This window comes from Mesoplodon bidens (genome assembly GCF_964165515.1).
Source record: "Mesoplodon bidens genome assembly, chromosome: 14".
In the NCBI taxonomy this organism is placed as follows: Eukaryota; Metazoa; Chordata; class Mammalia; order Artiodactyla; family Ziphiidae; genus Mesoplodon; species Mesoplodon bidens.
The window spans coordinates 47120427-47143512 of NC_138170.1; the positions used below are offsets into that span (position 1 = coordinate 47120427).

Consider the following 23086-nt stretch of genomic DNA (forward strand, 5'->3'; position numbering starts at 1 on the left):
CTATTTTTCCAAGTGTTGCATCTGTATATGGCTTTTTTTTCTATACTATAATTTAAATAGCATGTGAATGTGTACTTAGAAAAGATATTACCCTGCAGGTCTGACTGACATCTTTCAAAATCAGTCTCATTTATAATTGTGCATGTTATTTGAGATCAAAAGTTTTTTGTTTTTTTGTGGTTTTTTTTTTTGCGGTATGCGGGCCTTTCACTGCTGTGGCCTCTCCTGTTGCAGAGCACAGGCTCCGGACGTGCAGCCTCAGTGGCCATGGCTCATGGGCCCAGCCGCTCCACGGCATGTGGGATCCTCCCGGACCTGGGGCACGAACCCGTGTCCCCTGCATCAGCAGGCAGACTCTCAACCACTGCGCCACCGGGGAAGCCCCCAAAAGTTTTTTTTTTTAAGTATCTTTTTGACCTCTTTTGCATTTCCTTAACCATCCTGTAAAATGTTCCGTGTTTCTGCTCTTTTCTCTTTAAATCCAGTTGCATTCCAAGGAGCTTTAAAATCACCTTAATAAGCATGAATGCCTCTGTCCTTACACACACTCATCCCATGAAAAATTTTGACAAGATTTTCAGAGTATAGGCTCATAAACTATTGTAATAAAGTTTATTCAGTCATAATTTTTAACATCCCTATTTATAACTCCACTTTGGCAATATAGTCTAGCTCCCTTAGAGGTAGAAAGTATAGCATGAACAATATTAATGTTTCTGAGATTAAAAAATATCCATTCTCACTAAGGTAGTATTAAAAACCATTGAGGGGGCTTCCCTGGTGGTGCAGTGGTTGAGAGTGCGCCTGCCGATGGAGGGGACACAGGTTCGTGCCCCGGTCCGGGAAGATCCCACATGCCGTGGGGCTGCTGGGCCCGTGAACCATGGCCGCTGAGCCTGCGCATCCGGAGCCTGTGCTCCACAACGGGAGAGGCCACAACAGTGAGAGGCCCGCGTACAGCAAAAAATAAAAAAAATAAAAATAAAAACCATTGAGGAATCTAAAAGTTATATCTTATACAGAGATATTTCCCTGATTTATCAATAGTTTACAAAAAAGTTATAAACTTTTATTAGGAAATATGTATAGTAATATTTAAAGTGAAATTAAATGAAAAATTATATAACCTGGACAGATAAGCCACTATTCTTAAGCATAGAAGATATCATGAGTCACCAACAGGTCATAAACCTTTTAAACTGATTGTATGATTTTGGTGGGGGGGTGGTTAAAATCACTTAGAAAATACAAAAGAAGCTAGATTTCAGAAACTTTAAAATACTATGTTAAATAATTTTTATATTGTGATTATATGATGATTTTAATTGTATCTGCCCCACAGGAATGTTTAAATACCCCTTAAATTTTTAAGGAAATGATACAGATTATTTCAATACTGATGCCAGTAATATACAATGTTATGTAGTTCAAAGTCTCAAATATATTTGAAATAACAGTGGGAAATGAAATACACATTTTGTTAAATTTGTATGTATGCTATATTTCTTTGACATTATCCCATATTCTTGAAATATACAGGGATTGAAGAGTAATTTCTGCATTTAGAATAAAGAACTAGGAATTAATGCTAAAAAGTAAAATGTATCTTCTTGGACAGTGAAATTTTTTTTAAAAGAAGATTGCTAGTATTCTTTAGAAAAGGGGTGATCTTAATCTGAAGTTGTCAAGCAAGAGTTAAAAAATAATTTAAATAAAGGGAATTCAGTATTGTTTCAGAAAACTTCCTTGATGAAATTATATCTTAAATATGCTCATGTTAACTCATAGTTTAGTATTTAAGTAATGCTTAAGTAAAATGCTGAATAATTTTGTTCTCCATGGGAAATTACTTAACCCTATTTAAAGGTGATCCATTGTTTCTTAAAAACATTATTCTGTAGTAAATTCAAACTTTACACCTGCATGTCTGATGATCTTTTTTGTATTTGAACAAGCTTATTTGATTGCTACATGTGTCAGACAAGGAGACATTTCTGCATTATCATTTCAGTGTGACTAAGGATGTGGTTTTTTTTTTTCATTTAATTATGAAACTTCTCATTTTTTGATGAGGGGAAAAAGATCAGACCCAGCCCATGTTTCAGGTATTCCTTTGGGTTTTTTAAAATATAATTTCATCACCAAAGAATGGCAGTCCCTGTGGGGGCAGTGTTCAAAACAGTCTCATCAAAGGGCACGAAGGGCAAGTGCAATATTTAAGGGATTGGTTGGATTTTAAGTCATGCTCTTATGCTCTTGAATGTTCCAACTGATACACAGAAGAAATACACGGTGCAGCATATGCAAGTGTTTAAATTGCAGTTCTATAACTCTTTGCCCCAAAGCATTCCAACCAGGAGTTGAAAGAATGCTTTTTGATTTGCCTCTGTGATACAGACATGTCTCATAGGAAACAAGATGTCTGTCACTGAACATTTTTGTCACTGTGACAACCCTGCCTTCCCATGCTCCCTTGTTTATTGCTGACTGTGCTCTTGTTTCCCTTCAAGGTCTGGCGCACCTGATGATGGGCGACCAAGGTATGGGCTCTGTTCCTTTTCCACTCTGCTTTCAGTGTTTTCTTGTTCTGTAGCTGCTTTCAAACCATCACTGCAAAAGATGGGCAAATGCTTGCAAATTATCTGGCTGCAAATTAAATACATAATTTTTGTCCACATTTTTTCATGTGTTTTTCTCCCCTTTATTTGTTGGTTTGATGTTGGTTTGCTCCTTTGATTTTATTTTCCTTTATTCTTTGCACTATACTATCTGCAAATAAATGAGACATAAGAACTTGTAATTGAAAGTTTTCATACATTTATCAGCATATATACAGTTAAGGGTAGTTATAGTAAAGAAAAACTGAGAACCATCATAAATTAACATATGAAAAAAGATACTTGGTTTAACATACTGCACCAAAAAGAGTCCATTTTTCACCCATGCATGTCAGTTTGGGAACATGCAGACATCTTTGGCTTCTGGCTTCTCGAATGCTGAGTATAGTGTTCTACAAAATCAATACTTTTTCTACCTATAAGCATTGTGTATCTCCTTTTGTGTAGTCTTTTAAAGTGAGCATGGGCTTTATAATTTCTTTGCATGTATTGCCTTAAAAAAGGCAGATTTCTCAACATGTACTGATTGTATCTCCATTTGTTTTCAAATCCTATTTATACCTTCTTGTATATTTAATTTTCAAAGAGTAGTGCATATACATATATTCATAATTTTTATTGTTGTTTCTCTCCTCTTTATTCTTTTTGTATGGAAATCCTTTCTTCATGGAACCATTTCATCAAATCCATAGGTAAAAGTAAAGGTATTACATTATTTTATTTCTTCTTAATCTCATCTATATGAATAACAGTGCGTCTATATGAATAACATTATTTTATTTCTTCTTAATATCATCTATATGAATAACTGTGAATAACATTTGCAAAATACATTTTTCAAATGTATTTAGACCTTTTGGCATTAATAATGGGCACTGGGAGGTAGGTATGAGTGGTAATGAATATTTTATGAAGTTAAGGTAAGAAAAATCCATTAAAATGTTTCCCTTTGTTTTTTTCTTGCTCTTTAGAGTGATTTTTTTGTGTGTGTCAGCTGCTAGTATAATTAGCATATTTAGAAATTAGTGACAGGTTTCAGTGTCAGTTTTTGCAGTATCATTTAATGGTAGTTAAATGATGAGTGTAGCCACCAGAAATATATCATCCTCAAACATTTAACTCTGGAGCGCACCTGCCCCAGCCATTCTGCCATTCTGATGTAAGTCTAAGCATGTGCAGCATTGAAATGGTGCTGCTGTGGGCTCATCAGCTTGTGGTCTGCTAGATGTCACATATACACGTTGACTCTGTGATGACCTGCAAAGGCAGTGTCCTGAAAGAGACAAAGGAGCAGGACAAGCCTGCTCTCTCTTTTGTGCATACTAACTTTGTTTTAAGAACATTATCAACTCAGGTTTACATTTCTGCATCACTTGGTAAGTCAGGCATGTGTACTCTTTGACAGTATTGGTGTCAAATTTAAAAGCATGCTTAGTTTGCCATTTAGAACCATCCACGTTGTGTTTAGTGTTTTCATTAAAAGAAAGTAGATGATATGCAACTGTGGTAAATATGTGTCATAGCCTTTAAATTAACCATTTTAAACTATGTATATGGTGAATGTGCCCTTGGTCTCTAGTTTTGTTTTATTTTGTTTGTTTGGGTTTTATTTGTTGTTGTTATTTTAAACACAGGCATGTGTTTCCTTGAATTCTCTGAATCTTTCTTTTGCTCTGAATCTTAATCTGGTGAATTGAAACCAAAGCTCACAGTTCTGCACCTTTACATTAGTGTCATCTAATCTAGCAGGGAAACTTTTCTGTTTGAAAAAGCACCAAACATGAGCAGAGCAATAAGTAAAAAATGATATCAAAGTTTTAAATGTGTAACATAGAGCTTTAGAAACAAATGTTTGGATACTTTGAGCCAATAAAAAGAGAACATGTGCTATTTCAGTTTGTGTTTTGGTCAACCCTTTCCAATAATATAATTTAATCTTATTTTAAGCCTTTAGCAACTATGCAATGACAGTATGTATCAATTCTTTTTGAGATTTTGTGTACCATTTGGGATACTTTCTAGACTTTTTTTTTTTTTTTTGAGGCCAAATTACCATTACTTTCCTTTCTTAAGTGGGCATTTTCCACCATGTTCCTTAGTGTAGGACTCAGGCTGGCATAGAGGGAACTGTTTATATTTTATTTTACTGGCTGAGTGAAGTAAATGTCTATGTGTTTTTATATGTGCATGTTTGTATTTGTATGAATGCATGTGTATACACAAACTTTCTAAATATATGCACACATATATACCCATTATGTTGTGAAAATGTAACTCATAAAATAATATGCTAATTATATAACCATTTAACTCTACATATGGAATAATTCATGTTTAAACTTAGCTGATATTCATTGCAGTGTAATTAATTAGTGTCACTTAACTTTACTCGGTTTTACTATGTCAGTCTTAAGTGTTTTCTGTTGGCATGTGTGTCAAACATATATTTACCAGTTTTCATCAAATTTTATTCCTCAGTCAGCACAAAACTACACAGGACAAGAATTTGGTATTTCCTTTACATTCTTCTGTTAATAGGACCAGGATGCTTCTTGGTGTTAAATGGGGAAAGAAGACTTTAAGATGGACTTGGGTATTTTGCAAATCAAAGTGATCACCTTTACATGCTGGTTAATTATATGTATAAAAATGAGAAACATGACTTATAAGTCTTCATTAATTGCAAATTAGTTCAACAAATCTGCATTCTAGAGCAAAAAATACAATCTTGACTATGATGTGGCATCCATATTCAATGAGTGTCAATAAAATAGGGAATGAAAACATGTGAGTAAGTTAGTTTAAATGACAGAAATGGAAGTGCTAGGAGAGTGGTTAAAAAGTGTGATCAGTGCTAGGCATTCAGAAAAGATAAAGATAACACGAATCAGGATCTCCCTTAGGAAGATACCCTTGCCTTGTGCCACCTGTTGGAGGAGTCAAAAATGTCTAGAAACTTGACAGTGTGGATCCTTGTATCAGGTTAAGTCCTAGTTGTACATAAAATATGTGTTAAACCTACCTACTCTAAAATAACTGATATGCATTGTAAATTCATGCTTCTCAAGTCTTCCCATCAAATTATAATCCTGGAGCATTTTTCTTGACACCACTTTTCTCTTTAGGAGGAGTGAATTCAGGTGCTCTGCAATGATCATCTGTGGATTAAAGTCTTCCTTTGTTGAATCCAGAAGCAAAACTAGGTTCAAGAACATTATTGCTATCATTTTGATTTATTCTGTATGGATTCTTAAGTATTTTCTGAATTTTTAAATGTCCAATGATAGACAAATGTATTTCATTTAAGAAGTACATTTTAAAAAAAAGAACATTTATTCTGATAACCTTCTTCATCCTCCTCCCCAGGCTTCTCTCTAGAGGTAAGCACTGGTATCACTTTATGATGTATCTTTACAGAGTTGGTGTGGGTCCTTCCATTCTCCGTAATTAACTGTTCAGGGTTTGAAAACTGCAGAATTCCTTACCATATTTCGTGACAAAAACAGATAAGTCTGCTGGAGACATGTTAAGGCTCATTGCTATGTGCTGGCAGAATCATAATGAATGAAATGGAAACTTTCTCACTCTGTAGACCATCATGCCTCACATTTTCATTTGGTCATTCTGTTTCAAATTTTAGAGTTGATTATTTGGATTTGTTTTCATGTTTTCTAAACAAGGATATGTCACCTTTAATTGGTCACAGGTAGGAATAAACTTTGCTTTCTTTGGGATAGCTGAAGAGAGATAGTATTCAGGGCCAACCTTACTTCTGTTGGTTGTGGCTAGGTAGATTCAAATGGTCTTTGTGACATTGTGTTTACTTTCTTTTTAGGTTTGAAATTTGTCGTGGGTGTTGTTAGGACTATTGATAATACTAACTTTATTCTCCAATCTATTTAGAATTTAGATTTATCTATTTGCCTGGGGAATTTTTTGTTTTTGTCTTTTTCTATGTATGTTTAACTGGTCACTTCATTCCAACAATTATTTACTTATATTTTGCTCTAATGTTTGAAAGAAATGAATGACCATTTAAATAAGAAAATGTCAAAGAAAGTTACATCAAATAACTGCAAATCCAGCCATCGTGGCTGGTTAATAGCTTGGGAGCACAGGTTAATAATTGTCAGTTAAATGTTGATTGAAAGCCTGTATTTTCCATCATAATAATCATTATAATTGTATATATTTATGTGAGTGATTATATATTTAATGTCAACTTTTTCCTAGTAGAATGTAAGCTCCATGTGACTTTCTTTTTTGACCTTTGTATTTCCAGAATATTTTTCTTACTGTATCTGGAATTTGCGATTCTCATGACTTAAGTATGTGAGTGTTGGGAGCATATTGGAAAAGGTAGATATAGAGGAGGACATGGAGGGTTTGTAGTGGACATAGTAGAGGGTGGAAAAGGAAAAGGAAACTTATTCAAATAGCTAAAAAAATTGTAGCAACAGATTATAGCGAATCCTCTCTGTCTCTATCTCTAAACTTCTTTTATTTCTTATTATTCATATCCTTGTCCAAAGCTGCAGTATTTCTTTCTAGTAAGACATCATTCCAGTAGCACTTCAATATGTCTTAGCCTATGCACAGCAATGGTCCTGTAAGGAAATAAAGTCAGTGTATTTTTGTGTTGGAGAGTTTTCAAAAATTTTAATGTGATTCACTGTCACAGTGGCAAATAACCAAATTTTATTTTCTAACTTTCACTATTCATGTGATAACAAGTACAGGAGTTTTCCTGAAATTCACATAAGATGATAAGCTAACTAATGTGGTTTCCATGAGTTTTTTTTTTTTTTAGACTGTATCAACTGTGATGTATCATAAGAACTGTGTTTAAATTGGGTTAGGATCGTAAGCTTTCAATAAAGCCAAAATTTGTCTTATTTGTGATATGAGCATATTTGCTATTCCTTGCATTTATGAATCGTACAACATATTTGCAAAATAATTGTCCATTTGACTCTTTCAAATGTTTATTGTTTGATTATCCAGGTTTCTCATGTTACTAGAAGGCCAAGTTATTACAACTGTCAAGCATGTAGTTACACATTTTAAAAGTGCCTAAACTTTATTGTATTAGTGAAAATGAAGATCTTAGAATAATTATAAAGAAAATACAGATTTTTCTCATAACCAATTGTGTTAATACCTAGGTATAATTGATTCCACTCAACTAATTGATAAGCAGTATCAAAGATTATTTATTTTAAAAATTTATCTATAATGTCAAACCACAATTAACATTCTATTTACTCTTGAAGTAGATTTGATATTATTAATACTTAGAGAAGAATAACACATTTAGTATTCTTAATACATTTTCTTCTGTTTCCATGATTTTTGTTACCATCTTTCATCTCTCATGTTGCTGTGTAGCTAATTTGTCTGTGAAGTGCACAGTTTCCAGTCACCAGTGTCATGATGTGCATTTGTTTTATAACTCTGAAGTACATTTTGCTGTGGTTTCTGTTGTAGAACTAGTTTAATTTTGAAAATAATCACATTTCTCTTCTTTTGTATGGCTTCTTAAATCATATCTCCTCATTGAGCTTCAAAATATTAACTCTTCTGCATTGTTCAGAAGCATTCGTGAATGTTGACAGAATCTTACTGTATTGGAATGCCATGTGTGGTGTATTTGCAACCAAGACATAATTTATTTTGGTTTATCTATTACGACTTCTACTGTTGCAGTACTGGAAGCCCCTCATTCACTGCTACCGAACATGGAAAGACCAGAATTTCACTTCATGAAATAAGATATTAAATGTCTACTTCATCAATACGATATACTCAGGAGGCTATGCGACTATTTAGAATTCGGTATTTATTTTGCAGTTCTTCTTTAGCCTACATGCCTGTCAGTTCTGAGTACAATCAAGAAAAGCTACCCGAAGAGTAAATATTTCTGTATTATCTCTTGCTGCAACTTAAACAATTTTGTCATCATATTTATTACTAAGAAAAGTCCCAGCTCCTTTTTATCTCTGCACTATTGGCTCTGTGATGAGAAGTTTCCCATTTACATTCTGTAAACAATTATGACATTGAGTAACTGGTAAACTAAATAAGGATTTTGTTAGGCTTGTAGTGGATTGATTAATCCTCAGAGAAGAGCACAGAAAGGACTCTTCACAGTCTAACGGTTTAAAGAATGATGTAGTAAAAATATAAATTTAGATGCTTTACTGAAATAGATCATAAATAGCAAAACATTTATGTTATATCATATTGGATATTAAAATGAGAATTCCTTTTCCAAAATCATGATTTTATCTTACTTATCCATTTTGAAATGTATTTTTGTTAATCTGGATTTTAAAAAAATCAAAACATTTAGGCTGGCAAGAAGGTATTTCTTAAGTTGTGTTGGCCAGTGGTTTTAAAGAACACTATAATTACCCAGAATGCTTAGCTCGTATACTAATGAGATTTGAATCTTTAACTAGAATCATAGAATTTTGGAGCAGGGAAGAACTTTACACATAATCTTTAAAAAATTGTTGACACTCTTTTATTTGTAAGGTATAATAGATATTTATTGCTTATTATGATAGGCAAAACACTGTGGAGATTTTCAACTAAAATAACTGATATAGAGTAACCAACCATTCCTAAGGAGACCTTAAAGACTTGATCCACTTACACACTAATAATCATGAAACAGGGTTTTATCTTCTTATTCTTAAAAATAAAGTTAGAGGTAATGTGAAGGAAACCAATCATAGAGTATTGTATAAGATGCTGTTGTTTCTCATTTTGAAGGTTTCATTTTAGGGGTAAAACCCTACCTTATAACAGGGGAACAGTATAGGGTGGTAGGTGAGCGTCATGAAGTCATAAGACCTGGGTTCAAATCCTGTATTTCCTCTTTACTGACCTTGGGCAAATAATTTAGCCTCACATATCTAGATAATAGGATCTGTATTATTAGCCAGTAAAAATACTCCATTCTCAAGTATATTGTTACATGACAAATCACAAAAGTAAAAGATGTTTTTTAATCAATGGTGATGATAAAATAAAACACACTGTGAACCTTTAGATTAAATAAATTTAAAAACTAATGGTCTGTAATGTTCCCAGGGTTTTAAAAAGTTATTAATGTCTTAATATCTTCTGCCCATCCTATGAATACCCTATAATTTATGATTCTGTGATTGTTTTAAGTTATAACTAACTGGACATCAGTATTCTGATGGCCCATACTACAAAGAATATTGTAAATACAATAAAGCATGAAAGGTTGAGTCTACTCAGTCAAATGTATTTAGATATTTCTGTAACTCTTTACATTTTCACATTTATCTTGCATACAGTGATGAAGCTGAAATGGACTTGCCTCCCCTTTGAACAAACCTAGGAATTCAGTGGCAAAATGCTGCTCTTTAGATGCAAATTAATGGGCTGAAGGGGGCAGGGAGTTAAATATTTTCTCGTGGACTGGAAGTACCATCTAGAGGAAACATTTTTATGAATTAATGTTTTGCCTCATTAATGACTTAATAGAGTGATATATGAGTTAAGTTTATACTAACCACTTAGTCACCTGAAGACCAAATTTTCAAAGAAAAGCTAATTAGGGTCTTCTCTTCTTCGATAGGTATCTTTGTGGGAAGAAGAAACATAATTAACTTAAGATACTTAAATAATTGCTATGCCCTCACATCCTTCAAGAGTTTGCTCAAATGACACCTGAGTCTCAAGAGACTCATTTTGACCATCCTATTTAATACTATGATTTGCCCCTTTCCTGAACTCTCTTACCCCAATCTAGTTTCTCTTCCATAACAATTATTATCTTCTAACACACTTTAAAATGTTTTCATTTATTTTGTTTACTGTTTATTGTCTGTCTTTCTTCCACCAGAATATAAGAGGGCAGAGCTCTCTGCCCTGCCTTATATATCTCAAGGGCCCCAGGACAGGGGCTGGCACAAGTAGGTCCTCCATAATATTATACTTGTTTAATGACTGACTGATTGGTTAAATAAGTTTATAAAATTTCCTTTTAGATTTTGCTTTGGATGCTCTTTTTTCTTTCTCATAATACACTGATTTTCAAATTTCTTTTTCCTTTTTGCTTCAAGGTAAATATTCTAATAAAGGAAAAACAAATAAGATCAATAAAACCAGAATTTTTCTCCTTAAACTGGGTGTGAGGAGGACTCAGACGCGACCCTTTTGATCTTCCTTGTTCCCTGCCCAATGTAGGTGATCTCACAGAATTTGGAAGGGATTTGAAAACCTCTCCATTGACCACTGATGGTCAAGCCTTTTCTTTATAATCCCTCTAACAATCAGTCTTAAAGGAATATTTCTTTAAGAAAGGGATAATAATTCATCTTTGTATATATCTCTGTGTATAGGTAACAGGAAGAGGCTCCTGTGAGTTTGGCTTCTAACTAGCATGATTCATTGTGACTTTCAGGAAGTACCTTTTGGCAGTTTGTGACAGAGGAAAAGTTTCAAAGAATGAAGTGGGTCCCCTTGTACTTTATATGCATGTGGCTTATCTAGTGCTTCTCATATTGAAAGAAATAGATTCATTCTTCTCAGGTCCTCAAATAGCTATATATGTCCAAAGGGCCTTTGACTTTTTCCCAGCCTGGGGATAAATGATCGTATGTTCAACTAGATGATTTATCAAGTAGTCTGGATTTGCAGCCAGCTGTCCTAAACTGTGGAACCTGAGTTGAAGAATTACAGTGGTCGGAAATCTCTGAATTAAAAAGCAAGAACAAGACTGCAGTGCTTAAGGCCATATTTTCCTTAAATTGAGCATCTTATTATTTGTCCTTTTGGTAGAAATAGAGACAGAGAGGGAGAGAGAGAGAGGCGGAAGAGAGAGAGAGAGAGAATTCTCTCTAGAAAGAATGAGAGTGTTTTCATTCAATCTTAGTCATTATTACTTAAATCACCAATGTGATTCTTCTCATTGGAAGAAGGGACTGTTGAAGCCATAGCTTTCCAGAATGGATGTTTTCAAGATTTTTGACATTAAGAAATATAAACATGAGGATAATAATAGTTACCACTTTATAGAACACATCTTTACACATTCAAGTTATATCTACTTATATAAAATATGTATTCCACTAAATGCAGCTTTCTCTTTTCTGCTTGTCTTGTTTGCCTGTGAATTGCCATGTGCCTGTGACCACATGACAGCTCATTCAGAATTGTAGCAGCTGAAGTAATCTCCAGTAATTATTAGTGTTTCCTTTCAACCAAGTAAAAAAAGTACAGGGATGTTACCAGAGGTATGAAGTAAGGATAGTACTTTCTTTCACCTTAAACATTTTTTTGTTACATGGCCCAGATACAGACCAGAAAATTAGACTACTGAGACAATGGATAATTCAGGAAATTAAAATGACTCATGTGTTATATGAAATTTCTAAACAATATTTTATTTTTTTTGGCCTGAATTACCTGGTCAACTGACCCAGTTTTCCATTTCTGGACTTGGCATTATAAAGTCAGTAGACACTTGGAGAAAATTAAATTACTCCATTCAGGGAAACAATCAAATTTAGATTGGACTAAAGTGCTGCCAGAGGGATGGAAATCCCTAAATTGGCCAACTGTGATTTCAATTCACAGGGAAATCCTCATTCACAAGCTAACCATAAGTTTTTGCAGATTGCTGGTGGCAAAATATGCCAGAAATCTTCTGCTAAACTTAGTGAACAGATATTTTTAATGCTATGCTGACTTAAAAGAATTACATGATGCCTTGTTGTAACTGTCTTTCCAGTGATTATTTGTTTAAATAAAAGAATGCGTTATCTGACTGGCAGTCCATAGGGCATACAATTTGAATTACTTCCCTGGCAGTGTGGTTGGATTTGCACTGACCCACCTGTACTTGCTATGACCAGTGGCATTCTTTGTGAGAGGACTGCATGAAATTAGGAGTCATTCAGTGCGATGGAAAGAGAGAAGCTGATTGGTCCAAAGAAGGCCAAAGCTTGGACTAATGGATGTGAGAACAATTTGGTTGAGCATTTGCCCTCTCATTATTTGTAAGGAGTAATGTCATGACCTGTTAAGTTAAATCACTGTTTCTTTTTTCTTTAACTACTTCAAATCTGTCATTCCCTAATTAGAAGAATGTCCTATATAAAGAAGGACTACCATTGTAGCAAGGCTGGTGAAGTAGCTGACTTCCCTGTTAGAACATCTGAACAGTCTCTGAAACACCATTACAAGCCTTGACCTCATTACCATTGTTCTGACCCAGGGGTTCTCAGGTTGGCTGCCCAGCCCTCCTCCATCTTCCTCCCCCCACCAATCACCTGGGGCATATTTTAAAAATACATACATTTTCAAGGAACCTAACAGATAATTTTTTTTCAATAGGTCTATGGTGGATTGTAATCCAGTACCTTAAAAAGCCCCCTCAACTCCCCAAGAAGCTTCTAAAGCACAGCCATTTTGTGCAGAGTGTTACCAACTCAGCTAATTGGCTTTTGTCCTTTAAGAATTGACGATTTGATCTTCATGGTGATGAAGGGTGTTTGTTTGTTTGTTTTCCTTGCAGGGCCACTGTACAGTTTGTCAATTCAATTCATGTTGCTTCTGTGTTGAAAGATTTTCCTTACTAATAAAAGTAATTATTATCTTGCTCTAAGAGAAGTTAAGCCTTGGTCCATTATGAAAGGACTGGGAAAGGAGATATGGCTATTCAGTGAGGCCTGTCCTTTATCCTTGAAACTAAACTGTTGGTTTTCACACAGATAAAGATGTCACTGGGCTCTTTGCAACCTTGTGATACATGTCATTAAAACTTTCATTGTGTAGAGTTCAGATTTGTGCTTTAAAAAAAGAAAAAAAAAAACCTCAAATTGAGTAGGTGGCAACATTTAAACTTTTGATGGGATGCCCACCCATGGATACTTTGTAACATATTTTAGGATCATTGTCCATAATGGCCCTTGATAAAGATATCCAGACAATGGGAAAGCTGAACAACAAGTGCTGAGTTCACATAAAAAAATATGCCACAAATGTATTTCTATACAATGGAAAAATTGATTATAATGATTTTTTTTTCTTTTTACTGCAGATTGTGGCAAAAGAGGCATTAAATAAAGCAGGAATATGTCATTTCTACAAAGGTCAAACTTTAGGGGGTGGAAATTTGGTCTCTGGAGTCTATTAAAAAAAAAGAGGTAATATTTTTATGAGACATTTCAGAATTCACAGACCCAGACATAGAAATTACAGGGAAATAAACTATTGGATTTTAAAAATATCTATAAAAAGAAGTGATTAAGGAATGGTGTGAGTACAAGCAAAAGCTGGGAGAGGAGTGTTGAAGGTGAGAAAGCCTCCTGGGGGATGGGGGCAAAGGGAGATGATTGTGTGTGACAGCAAGACATTACTTCCCTAGGCAGAAAAGATGTGGAAGAGTAATGACAGCAGCCTGAGAGGGCAGCTTCAGGAGCTAGGAAAGCTCTATACATCCATGGTTACATATTCCATGTGATTTGAGGAGACACCAAAAATTATTTCCTTGGCAAAGATAAATCTCTCAGTAGCTCTGTCTTGTTAAAAAGTAAAAAAAAAAAAAAAAAAAAAAAAACATACAGTATTTGAAAGTGCTACATAGTTTTAACTAATTTATCTGTTCAGTGGCATGAACTTACATATACTACCAAATGTAAAATAGATAGCTAGTGGGAAGCAGCCACATAGCACAGGGAGATCAGCTTGGTGCTTTGTGACCACCTAGAGGGGTGGGATACGGAGGGTGAGAGGGATACGCAGGCAGGAGGGGATATGGGGATACATGTATATGTATAGCTGATTCACTTTGTTATACAACAGAAACTAACACACCATTGTAGAGCAATTATAGTCCAATAAAGATGTTAAAAAATTACATTAAAAAAAAAGGATCTGATGAAATGGGACACTAGACCACTAGACAAGTACTTTTTAATGTGAATGAACAATATCAGATGGGATTGTCCAGCTTTGAGTGAACCTTAGTGAGACCTAGGTACATTGGCATGGCTGGTACCTGGAGACAAGGAAGAAGCAGAATCCACTCAAGGAAAGAACCTTATTTTTTGTCCAAGGACTAGCTACACAAGCAGCATACATTCAATCATTGTATACATTATCCCTCTTATCCCAAACTTGGCAAAGTGGATTTATTCTGTCTTTAGGACCATCATTACACCTAATATTTATCTCTCTTATGAAATTCTCCTGTTGAATTGCATTCATTAATTTGTCAATCATTACTATTAGAATGTGAGATCCTTGAAGGCAGAGGTTTTGTTATTTTCAGTTTTGTATTGAGGATAGAGCTTGGTAACATGGAAGATACTCAGTAAACCTTGTTGCAAAGCAGATAGCCAAAAATCTTGGAGATTGGAGTTGAGTAGACCTACATTTAGACCCTAGAGTTACTACCTATTAGCTGTGTAGCTTGGGAAAGTCTTTTGATGTCTCTGAACCTCATTTTCCTCATCTATCTGTAAAATGAAAATAATAAAATTCACCTCTTTTAGTTCTGAGAATTACATGTATAATTATCAGTAAAGTGTATAATATATTTCTAGAGCATAGTGAGCGATCAATAGTGGACATGTAGTAGAGTATTGGGTGTGTATTGCAGATGGATGATTCAAATAAAATTAATTTTCAAAGAAAACCAAAGGTAACTTTTTTTTTTTTTTTTCTTTTTGTGGTATGCGGGCCTCTCACTGTTGTGGCCTCTCCCGTTGCGGAGCACAGGCTCCGGACGCGCAGGCCCAGCGGCCACGGCTCACGGGCCCAGCCGCTCCGCGGCATATGGGATCCTCCCAGACCGGGGCACGAACCCGTATCCCCTGCATCGGCAGGCGGACTCTCAACCACTGCGCCACCAGGGAGGCCCAAAGGTAACTTTTAAAATCACAAATGACATGAAGATTTTTTTTAAAAAGGTCAAAAACATTTATCCTTTGTATATTTAAAGTACAAGTTTAAATACGATTCACAGATGTTGAGAAAAGTAAGGGAAGAGAGGAGAGTAGAAGAAATGGGAAAATTTTTTTTTGTGGTACATCCCTGGCATTTTGTTTCATAGTGATTTGTATTGCTGTTCATTCAAAAAAAAAAAAAAAAAAAAAAAAAAAGGCATGTCTGAAGTGAGCCTGAGAATGCTGAGCAGGAAATAATTGTCATCTTTTTTGCCTCTGAATAACAAAGGCAAAATGTTTTCCTTTAATTTATTTTTAAAATTTACTTGATTAGGGTATTAAGATTCTGTTTAAAATGAGCTAGTTTTAGTATAAATCAGATAAGTCTTTTGTTCTAGATGGCTCAGTAAGAAAAAGCTCAGCTTGCTTTTAACTTGTTTTGCTTAATTGCTTTTCTTCATTAAAAGAGATTATACAATGAAAAAAAAAAAAATCATAATTTCTTCCTGTCCTCAAATTCCCTTCCTGGGTGTGTTTTGGAGAGTTAAAAATTATGTGAAAGTTATGAGAGACTGAGAGAGTAAAGGAAGTTTAGTGGGAGCAGGGGATATTATTTAGGTGACTTGGTAAGTCTGTTGACACTTGGGATCTAGAGATAACATTTAAGTTAATAATAATTTACTAGGAGTCAGGAAGTATGTGGTAATGTGTCTTAAACCAAGATAATTGTGAAATTCACTAAAATGAGAATCACAGTAATTGCTTCAGAATGGAAAAGGACTTAACAAATAATAGAATCATAAATTTGACTAGAATTTTGGAAGTCTCCTAGTCCAAATGTCTATTCAGCAAACCCTTCTGCTATTTCTGTGATGGGCGATGATCCAAACTCTGTTTACATGTTCAAAAGGAGGGTGTGCTTGCTACCTCACAAATAACAGTCTTTTTAAGGAGAGTTTTAATTATTAGGGCTTTTCCTTTATTTGAATCAAAATCTGCCTACTGAAGTTATTACCAGTTAGCCATCTGCATGTTGTTGTTGCTTCCTAAGATATTTATTGAGTTTCTCCAGTGTGCTGTGCTTTCAGTTGATCTGGACTTAAACAGATTCTAATTCCTCATCCACACTAAAAAAAAAAAAAAAAAAATTCTATAAATATATCCCTCACCCTCATAACCAAATCCCAATTTTTCTTTTCTAAATTTTATATCTTCAGTTTCTAAAGCCATTCTTCACAGTGTTGAAATTCTTCCCAAATCCTTCCTGGCTCTCTCCTCCTGGTCTGGATACACTCCTCTAATTGTCAGAAGATTTCTTAAAGTCAATTCCAAAGTTAATCGTAGTTCCTCACATGTGTGAGCAGGGTAGAGTAAAATGGAAGCATTGTTTGGGTCTGGAAACAATGATACCTATAGTTAGATGTGTGTGTGTGTGTGTGTGTGTGTGTGTGTGGTTATTTTTGGTCACTTATCATTTTGTTGCCTCATACTGAACATTCAGTCAGTTGAAACCTCTAAGTTTTTTTACATGCTCATAGGTCAGCTTTCCCATTCTCTACTATTGAGCCTACTTCAAAGCATGAAATATAATTGTATTCAATTCCACCTTTAATCATTAAAAATAAATACCATTAAAAATAAATATCCACTCAGTGTCCTATGCAAGATGCTAGAAATACAAAAATAAACAAGGCATGGTATGAAGGAAGGTATCTGTCCTGGAGAGATTTATAGCTCAGTGATAGGTAAAAAATTTTTACATGTAAGTTTCATCAGTAATTAAAATCTTAATGATGGAAATTATTTACAAGGACCAATATTCCTCATTAGTTGGATCTCATAGAATGATTGGCTCTTCACTAGATTGACATGGTTAGGCAGTGTATATGTTTTCTGTGATGCCATAACGAGTTCCATAAATTTAACATCTTAACACAAATTTATTATTTTATACTTGTATGCATAAGAAGTCCAACATGGGCTTCACTAGGCTAAACCCAATGTGTCAGCAAGGCTGTGTTCTTTCTAAAGAGTCTAGGAGACAGTCACTTCCTTCCTTTTTCTAACTTTTTGAAGCTGGAAAAAAGCTACAGTTGTGACCCCTTTCCTCTATCTTCAAAGCCAGCAACCTTGCATGTCTCTGACCATTCTTTTGTGGTCACATTTCCCTCAGACTCTCTTCTGTTTCTCTTTTCCACTTAAAAGGAGTTGATGATTACACTGGGCGCACCTGGGTAATCCAAGATATTCTTCCTGTTCCAAGGTCAGCTGATTAGCAAACTTCATTATATCTGCAACCTTAGCTGCATTTGCCAGGTATCCTAATGTATTCACAAAGTCTGGGGATTAGGATGTGGACATCTTCAGGGTTTAGAGACATTAAAGCAAAAGAAAAGTGTAAGTTGAGTCATGGAGGTATGGTAGAGAAGTACTGATTCTAAAACTTGGAAAAAATTGAACATGAATGCAAAAGGGAACATGAAAGATACAACTGGAGAAACAGATAAGGGTCAAGATGAGGAAAAGCCTCAAGGAACAAGATAAAATTGGCTTTTTAGAAAGATTCCTCTGGCAAGAGAACAGATTTGAGGAATGCAAAGAAAAAGATAAGAAAATGGCAAAGCAGCTATGATTTAGTCAAGGAAGACATTGAGGCCTTATGGTTTTGTCTTAGCATGAGAGATGGAGAAGAGTGAATAGATTTGCTACATCCTAAGGACTTGGGTTCAGCAGGACTTGACTGATGAGGTATGCGAGTCAGGGTGAGACTGAGGTCATGACTGACTCTCAGGCTTCCGTCCTAAGTCTCTAGGTGGATGGTGGTGTCATTCATCAGTACAGCATGGATTAATGAAGAGAAAGTGGGGGTGGAGAAGAAATGGAAGGAAAAATACCCTGGTTTCCACTTTAGTTCATGAATACAGCCAGTCATCTATTTTGAATATTGACCTGTAACTCTGTTCTTGTGCCATCTACAAATATGATTTACATCCACTTGGTGATTTTTTAAAAAATGGATAAAATTGTAAAAGAGAAGAGAGTCATCAGAATGCTGCAAGGAACCACACTTTAATAGCCACTGTTAGGTCAATCTGAATTTACTGTATGATAACATTCGGACAACTTTGACTCTGTAGTATTAGCCACATCATATTTCTCCACATATTTCAAAATATATCTTAAAATATTTGTCAAATGCCTTGCTCATACATTTAATAATTTAATATACTCTGTCTAAATTATGAAACAGTATTGGGATAGTTATTTGTATTTAGTAGTGGTAAATGTTTAAGTGTTTAATTCACTTGCTGTTCCACTTCAATAAATACATACACTTATTCAGTGCACTCTGTGTGTAAGGTTCTGTGCAAAGCTTTTTGTGGAACATAAATATATAGTTCATGCTTATAACTATGTAAGAAATAAAATGTAGTGACCACACAGGAGAATAAGAGATTCATTCTTACTAGAAGAACAAAAGAAAGTTCCTGGAAGATATAGTAGTTGAACTGGAAGAGGTGAGGAATGAGGATAGACTTACTAGGGAACGGAGCACTTGGAAGAAAGAACAACATGATCAAAAACATTGAAACAGCATCATGCCAAGCATGACATGATGTGATTAAAACGCAGATATGGCTAGATGGGAGATTTAGAATCAAGGAACTGGTAGCATTCTGGTCCAAAGCTACAGTTATTTTTAGAGTCTCCGTAACTCCCTGTTGTGTGCACTAAGCAGATTTACACATTGATATTTCTTACCTGGTGCCTTAGATATCTGGTTTATGACCTTACATTTAGAAGTTTACTTAGCAGTCAATATATTGCCAAAGAATGTGTGTGTGTTTGGGGGGGATGCCAATGATCAGAGCCCTACTTTAGAAAGACATCTTAATGGCAGAGTGGACTGCAAATTATAGTGTTGAAGAAGGATGGGATCATTAGAGGAAGGCAAATGAGTTAGGCATTTGTAAAAATGGTTCAGGTAACGATTCCTGAACGATTATGATTATAATTGAGAAAAGGAAGGAGGGTTCAGATATGAAAAACTAGATTCAAAACTCCTCAGGGCATAGTCTGGGTCTTGTTCTTTCTATAGTGTTTAATACGGGGCAAGATGTAACGTAGATTCTCAATAAATAAGTGAATGAAGACATTGGAAGAGCTGAATTGGTTGTGAGAGGTGAAAGGAAATAACTGAAAATGACTGTAAGAGCATGAATATGAATACCCAGAAGGGTCATGCTTTTGAAAGAGTCTGTGGGAGAATAAATTATATCTTAGATAAAGTTCAAGAAAGCTATCCAGGAAGACACATTCAACAGATGAATGAAAATATGAGTATGTCCCTCAGGGGCCATTTTAATTAAAAGGGAATATGAAAATCTTTAACTTGGAGGTGATGGTTTATTTCAACTCACCCAGCAAAAACATATGTATCAAGATAAAATATGGATTAGTAGCTCTATAAAAAAAAAAAGGTCAGATCGTTTAGTGCAGACCTATTATTTTATGGTTGAAGAAATTGTGAGACAAAGAAATGTTTGTTTTGCCCAAGGCTGTTCAACAAATAAATGGAAGAGTTGGTTCTAGAACATAAAGGATGCTCTTTTCCTCGCATCAACACGTCACTTCAGTGTGTCCTACTTCGCATCAAAAGTTTCCACACTGACTTATTCTTACTTAGGAGATAGCCATTTTAACCTCTTATGTTGCCAAATCTGAAGTTTGGTCCATTTGGAAAATTCAGGTGTAGACTGTTGAATACTTAGGGACTTCAAGATAGCGTTTCCTAAATGTCAAGACCTAGTATAAAGAGAGTGGGGCTACAGGAAAGCCTAGGCTGAAAGTCACTGGCTTTATTTTATTCTGAGTACTTCGGCCTGGGCACCCTGATTTGTTTCCTTTTTTGAGTCAGATTGCTATTATGAAACAAACTGTATTCTTCAGTTCTGAATTTCACAGAATTATATAAGGCCAATGGATTTCAGGTGATGCATTATGAAGTCTAAGGGTTCTGTGGGTTAAGAGCACAGAGAGGGGAGGACATCAAAGCCTCTGCCCTGAATCCAGTAGGGTACCAAAGCCTTTTATCTGTTTTAATATTGAGCTTTCTTCAGGATTTTGTATAAAGAAAGAAAGAGTCTCTTATTTTAAAACGTTTGAAAACTACTACTAGAGGTTATTAATCTCAGGGCTATGGACAGCATTTCAGATCTTTTCCTTTTGAGTTTGTGGATGACATTAAAACACTCCAAGTCCTCTTGCTTCAAAAGAATAGATCATACAAATTCAATTTTACCATAAAAGTACCATGGAGCAATCATTTAGCCCCGTGGTGAGCATCTCTGGCCTTTGCCAGCATAGCTCCCTTATCCTAAGGCCACATTGAGAGGAAAGATTTTTAAGTTTTCACAATTAAATGTGAGACTTTCCACTGAGAGGAGATAGAAGAAAACTTGAGACATTAATTTTTACAAGCAATTAAACATGTTTTCATATATTTTTCTCCATTTCTATTTGTTTCTGTTGCTATTTGTGAACCAAGTTTTATTTTGTGTTATAATCCACAGAATAATTATTTAAAACATCCATAGAGTATATTAGCAGATACTATGACATAGTAGTATATTAAATGTCACCACAAATAAAAACACAAAATACTTCTATCTTTAAAAAAATGCAGCTGCCTCCAAGACAATCAACCCCATGGAAACAGTTATCACTCAAAGCTTTGTTTGAACCAGTTTAATGTCTTTTTATAGTTAGATTGAATTCAACCTCTATATGGTTTAGGTTAAATAGTTGTCATTTGGTCAACAGTGCTAAAGTCAGAGATAGTTAAAATTTAGGTTGGAATCATCTAGGTGGTGAATCCCTAGAGAAGCAAGAAAAGAAAGAGAAAGAAGGGTCCCCAAACTCATTTCAATATCATATTTGTTTTAGTTTATGTTTTTTTTTTAAGTTACAGCCCTGTCTAAATAAAAATAGCTTTATTCTTATTTATCTTGTTCCTGTAAAATAATATATTTTATTGGGTGGGAATATATACTTAGTATATAAATAATATTATTATAAGTTTCTATTTTTCTCAGCAGCCCCATCTTTTATTCATAAATACTTGTTTATGATTTGTAAAGACACTTCTCCAATTTTACTGTCCTTCCTTATCCTCTTCAAATAATACCAGTAGTTCTGATTGAGGTGAAGTTATAGATTAATACATTGAATCAGTACATTAATTTTCAACTTTTAAAACACTTCCTTATCTGTTATCTTATATACCTCTCTGAGTTCAAGGGGCAACAATATTTGATTCCCTTCGGCAGATGAGAAAACATAACTGAGATGGTAACTTTCCTAAATTATAGGGTGATGGCTAAGTCAGAAATGGATAGTGACCTGAAGTTTCCAGCCTAAGGCCAAGCTACACTATTCATGGGTTTTGAGGGTGGAGGAATACATGGCCAGCACTCCTGAATTATCCTGTGTCTCAGGAGATCAGAAGATGTACTATTTCTCAGTAAACCCAGTGCTGTTCCACAAATTTATTAGAAAACAAAATTAACTGATACCGAATTGTTTTGCTGGCACTATTTTCCAAGGTGAGCTAAAATGAGTTCTGATTTGGAGTCATGAAAGTCTTTCTTTTATAATATGTGTGTGGATCTAGTACTTAAAACATTAATGTCCCACTCCGTCTTCTTCCTGAGAAACCCTTGTTTTTGTTCTTATTCCGTTCTAAACTCAAAATATGATTCAGCATCCTTGTGTGTGTGTGTATGTGTGTGTCTATTTTTACTTCAGTGGTTCTTGTAAGCAAAATGGTTAAATGTTTTGGTATGAATATTGCTAAGAGTAAACTCTTTTTCTTTGTCTTGCCCATCTGATTGAAGAAAGTTTCTAGATACCGATGAATGAATTAATGATATTTAAGATTTGTCATGATCTAATAAAGTCTTCCATCTCAGTGGTCAATTGAGGTTATGCTCTTCCACGGGAAAAAAAGAGCATATTCTTATACTTATTTCCTGAATCTAATGGCTCTAACCTGCTTTTTGAGAACCACAGCATTTTCCAACTAAGTTCTTGGTTAGTATTGAAGTAAGGAATGCTCTATTCATGGATCTGGGAGTGACAGCATATGAGAGGTCGTTTAATCCCTTAGTGTCTTCTGTTTGCAATGCATATTACAGTGACAGATGAAAACCTTATGTGAACAGTTTGAAATCCTGAAAGAAGACAGTTTGATGAATATAAATTAGCAATAGTATTGCCATAATTCACATTTACTAGAGGATATGGGGACTATGGGAAATTTCTTTGGTTTGTTGTGTGATCTGTTTTGGGTTACCTAGTTGTCCAAATTGCATTTTCTTTATAGTGTTCCACTGAACAGTTGTTGAACTTCCTTTTAAGAACATAAAATTTATTCAGAGTTACTTAGTGAAATAGTTTCATGCATGTTAATTTTCTACTAGAACCCCAGGTAAGGAACATGGAAAATCATAATTAGTTCCTTCATCTTTGTTTTCT

The 23086-nt window shown here is 34.9% G+C and overlaps 1 protein-coding gene across 32 annotated transcripts in view; it reads left to right on the top strand.

Annotated features, from left to right (window-relative positions):
• NRXN1 (neurexin 1) overlaps window positions 1–23086 on the top strand; it is a gene marked incomplete at both ends in the record, with an annotated part of 1149966 nt that overhangs the window by 101461 nt on the left and 1025419 nt on the right. For 13 of the 32 annotated variants that reach the window (XM_081253711.1, XM_081253722.1, XM_081253744.1 and 10 more), the window contains one exon: window positions 2511–2540. The exons of 9 other annotated variants lie outside the window; for them this stretch is intronic. In XM_081253711.1, the coding sequence (XP_081109837.1) occupies window positions 2511–2540 (30 nt within the window). Of the gene's footprint in view, window positions 1–2510; window positions 2541–3310; window positions 3323–23086 lie in introns of all 32 variants that reach the window. 10 more of the 32 variants (XM_081253733.1, XM_081253747.1, XM_081253714.1 and 7 more) reach the window with 1 other exon arrangement.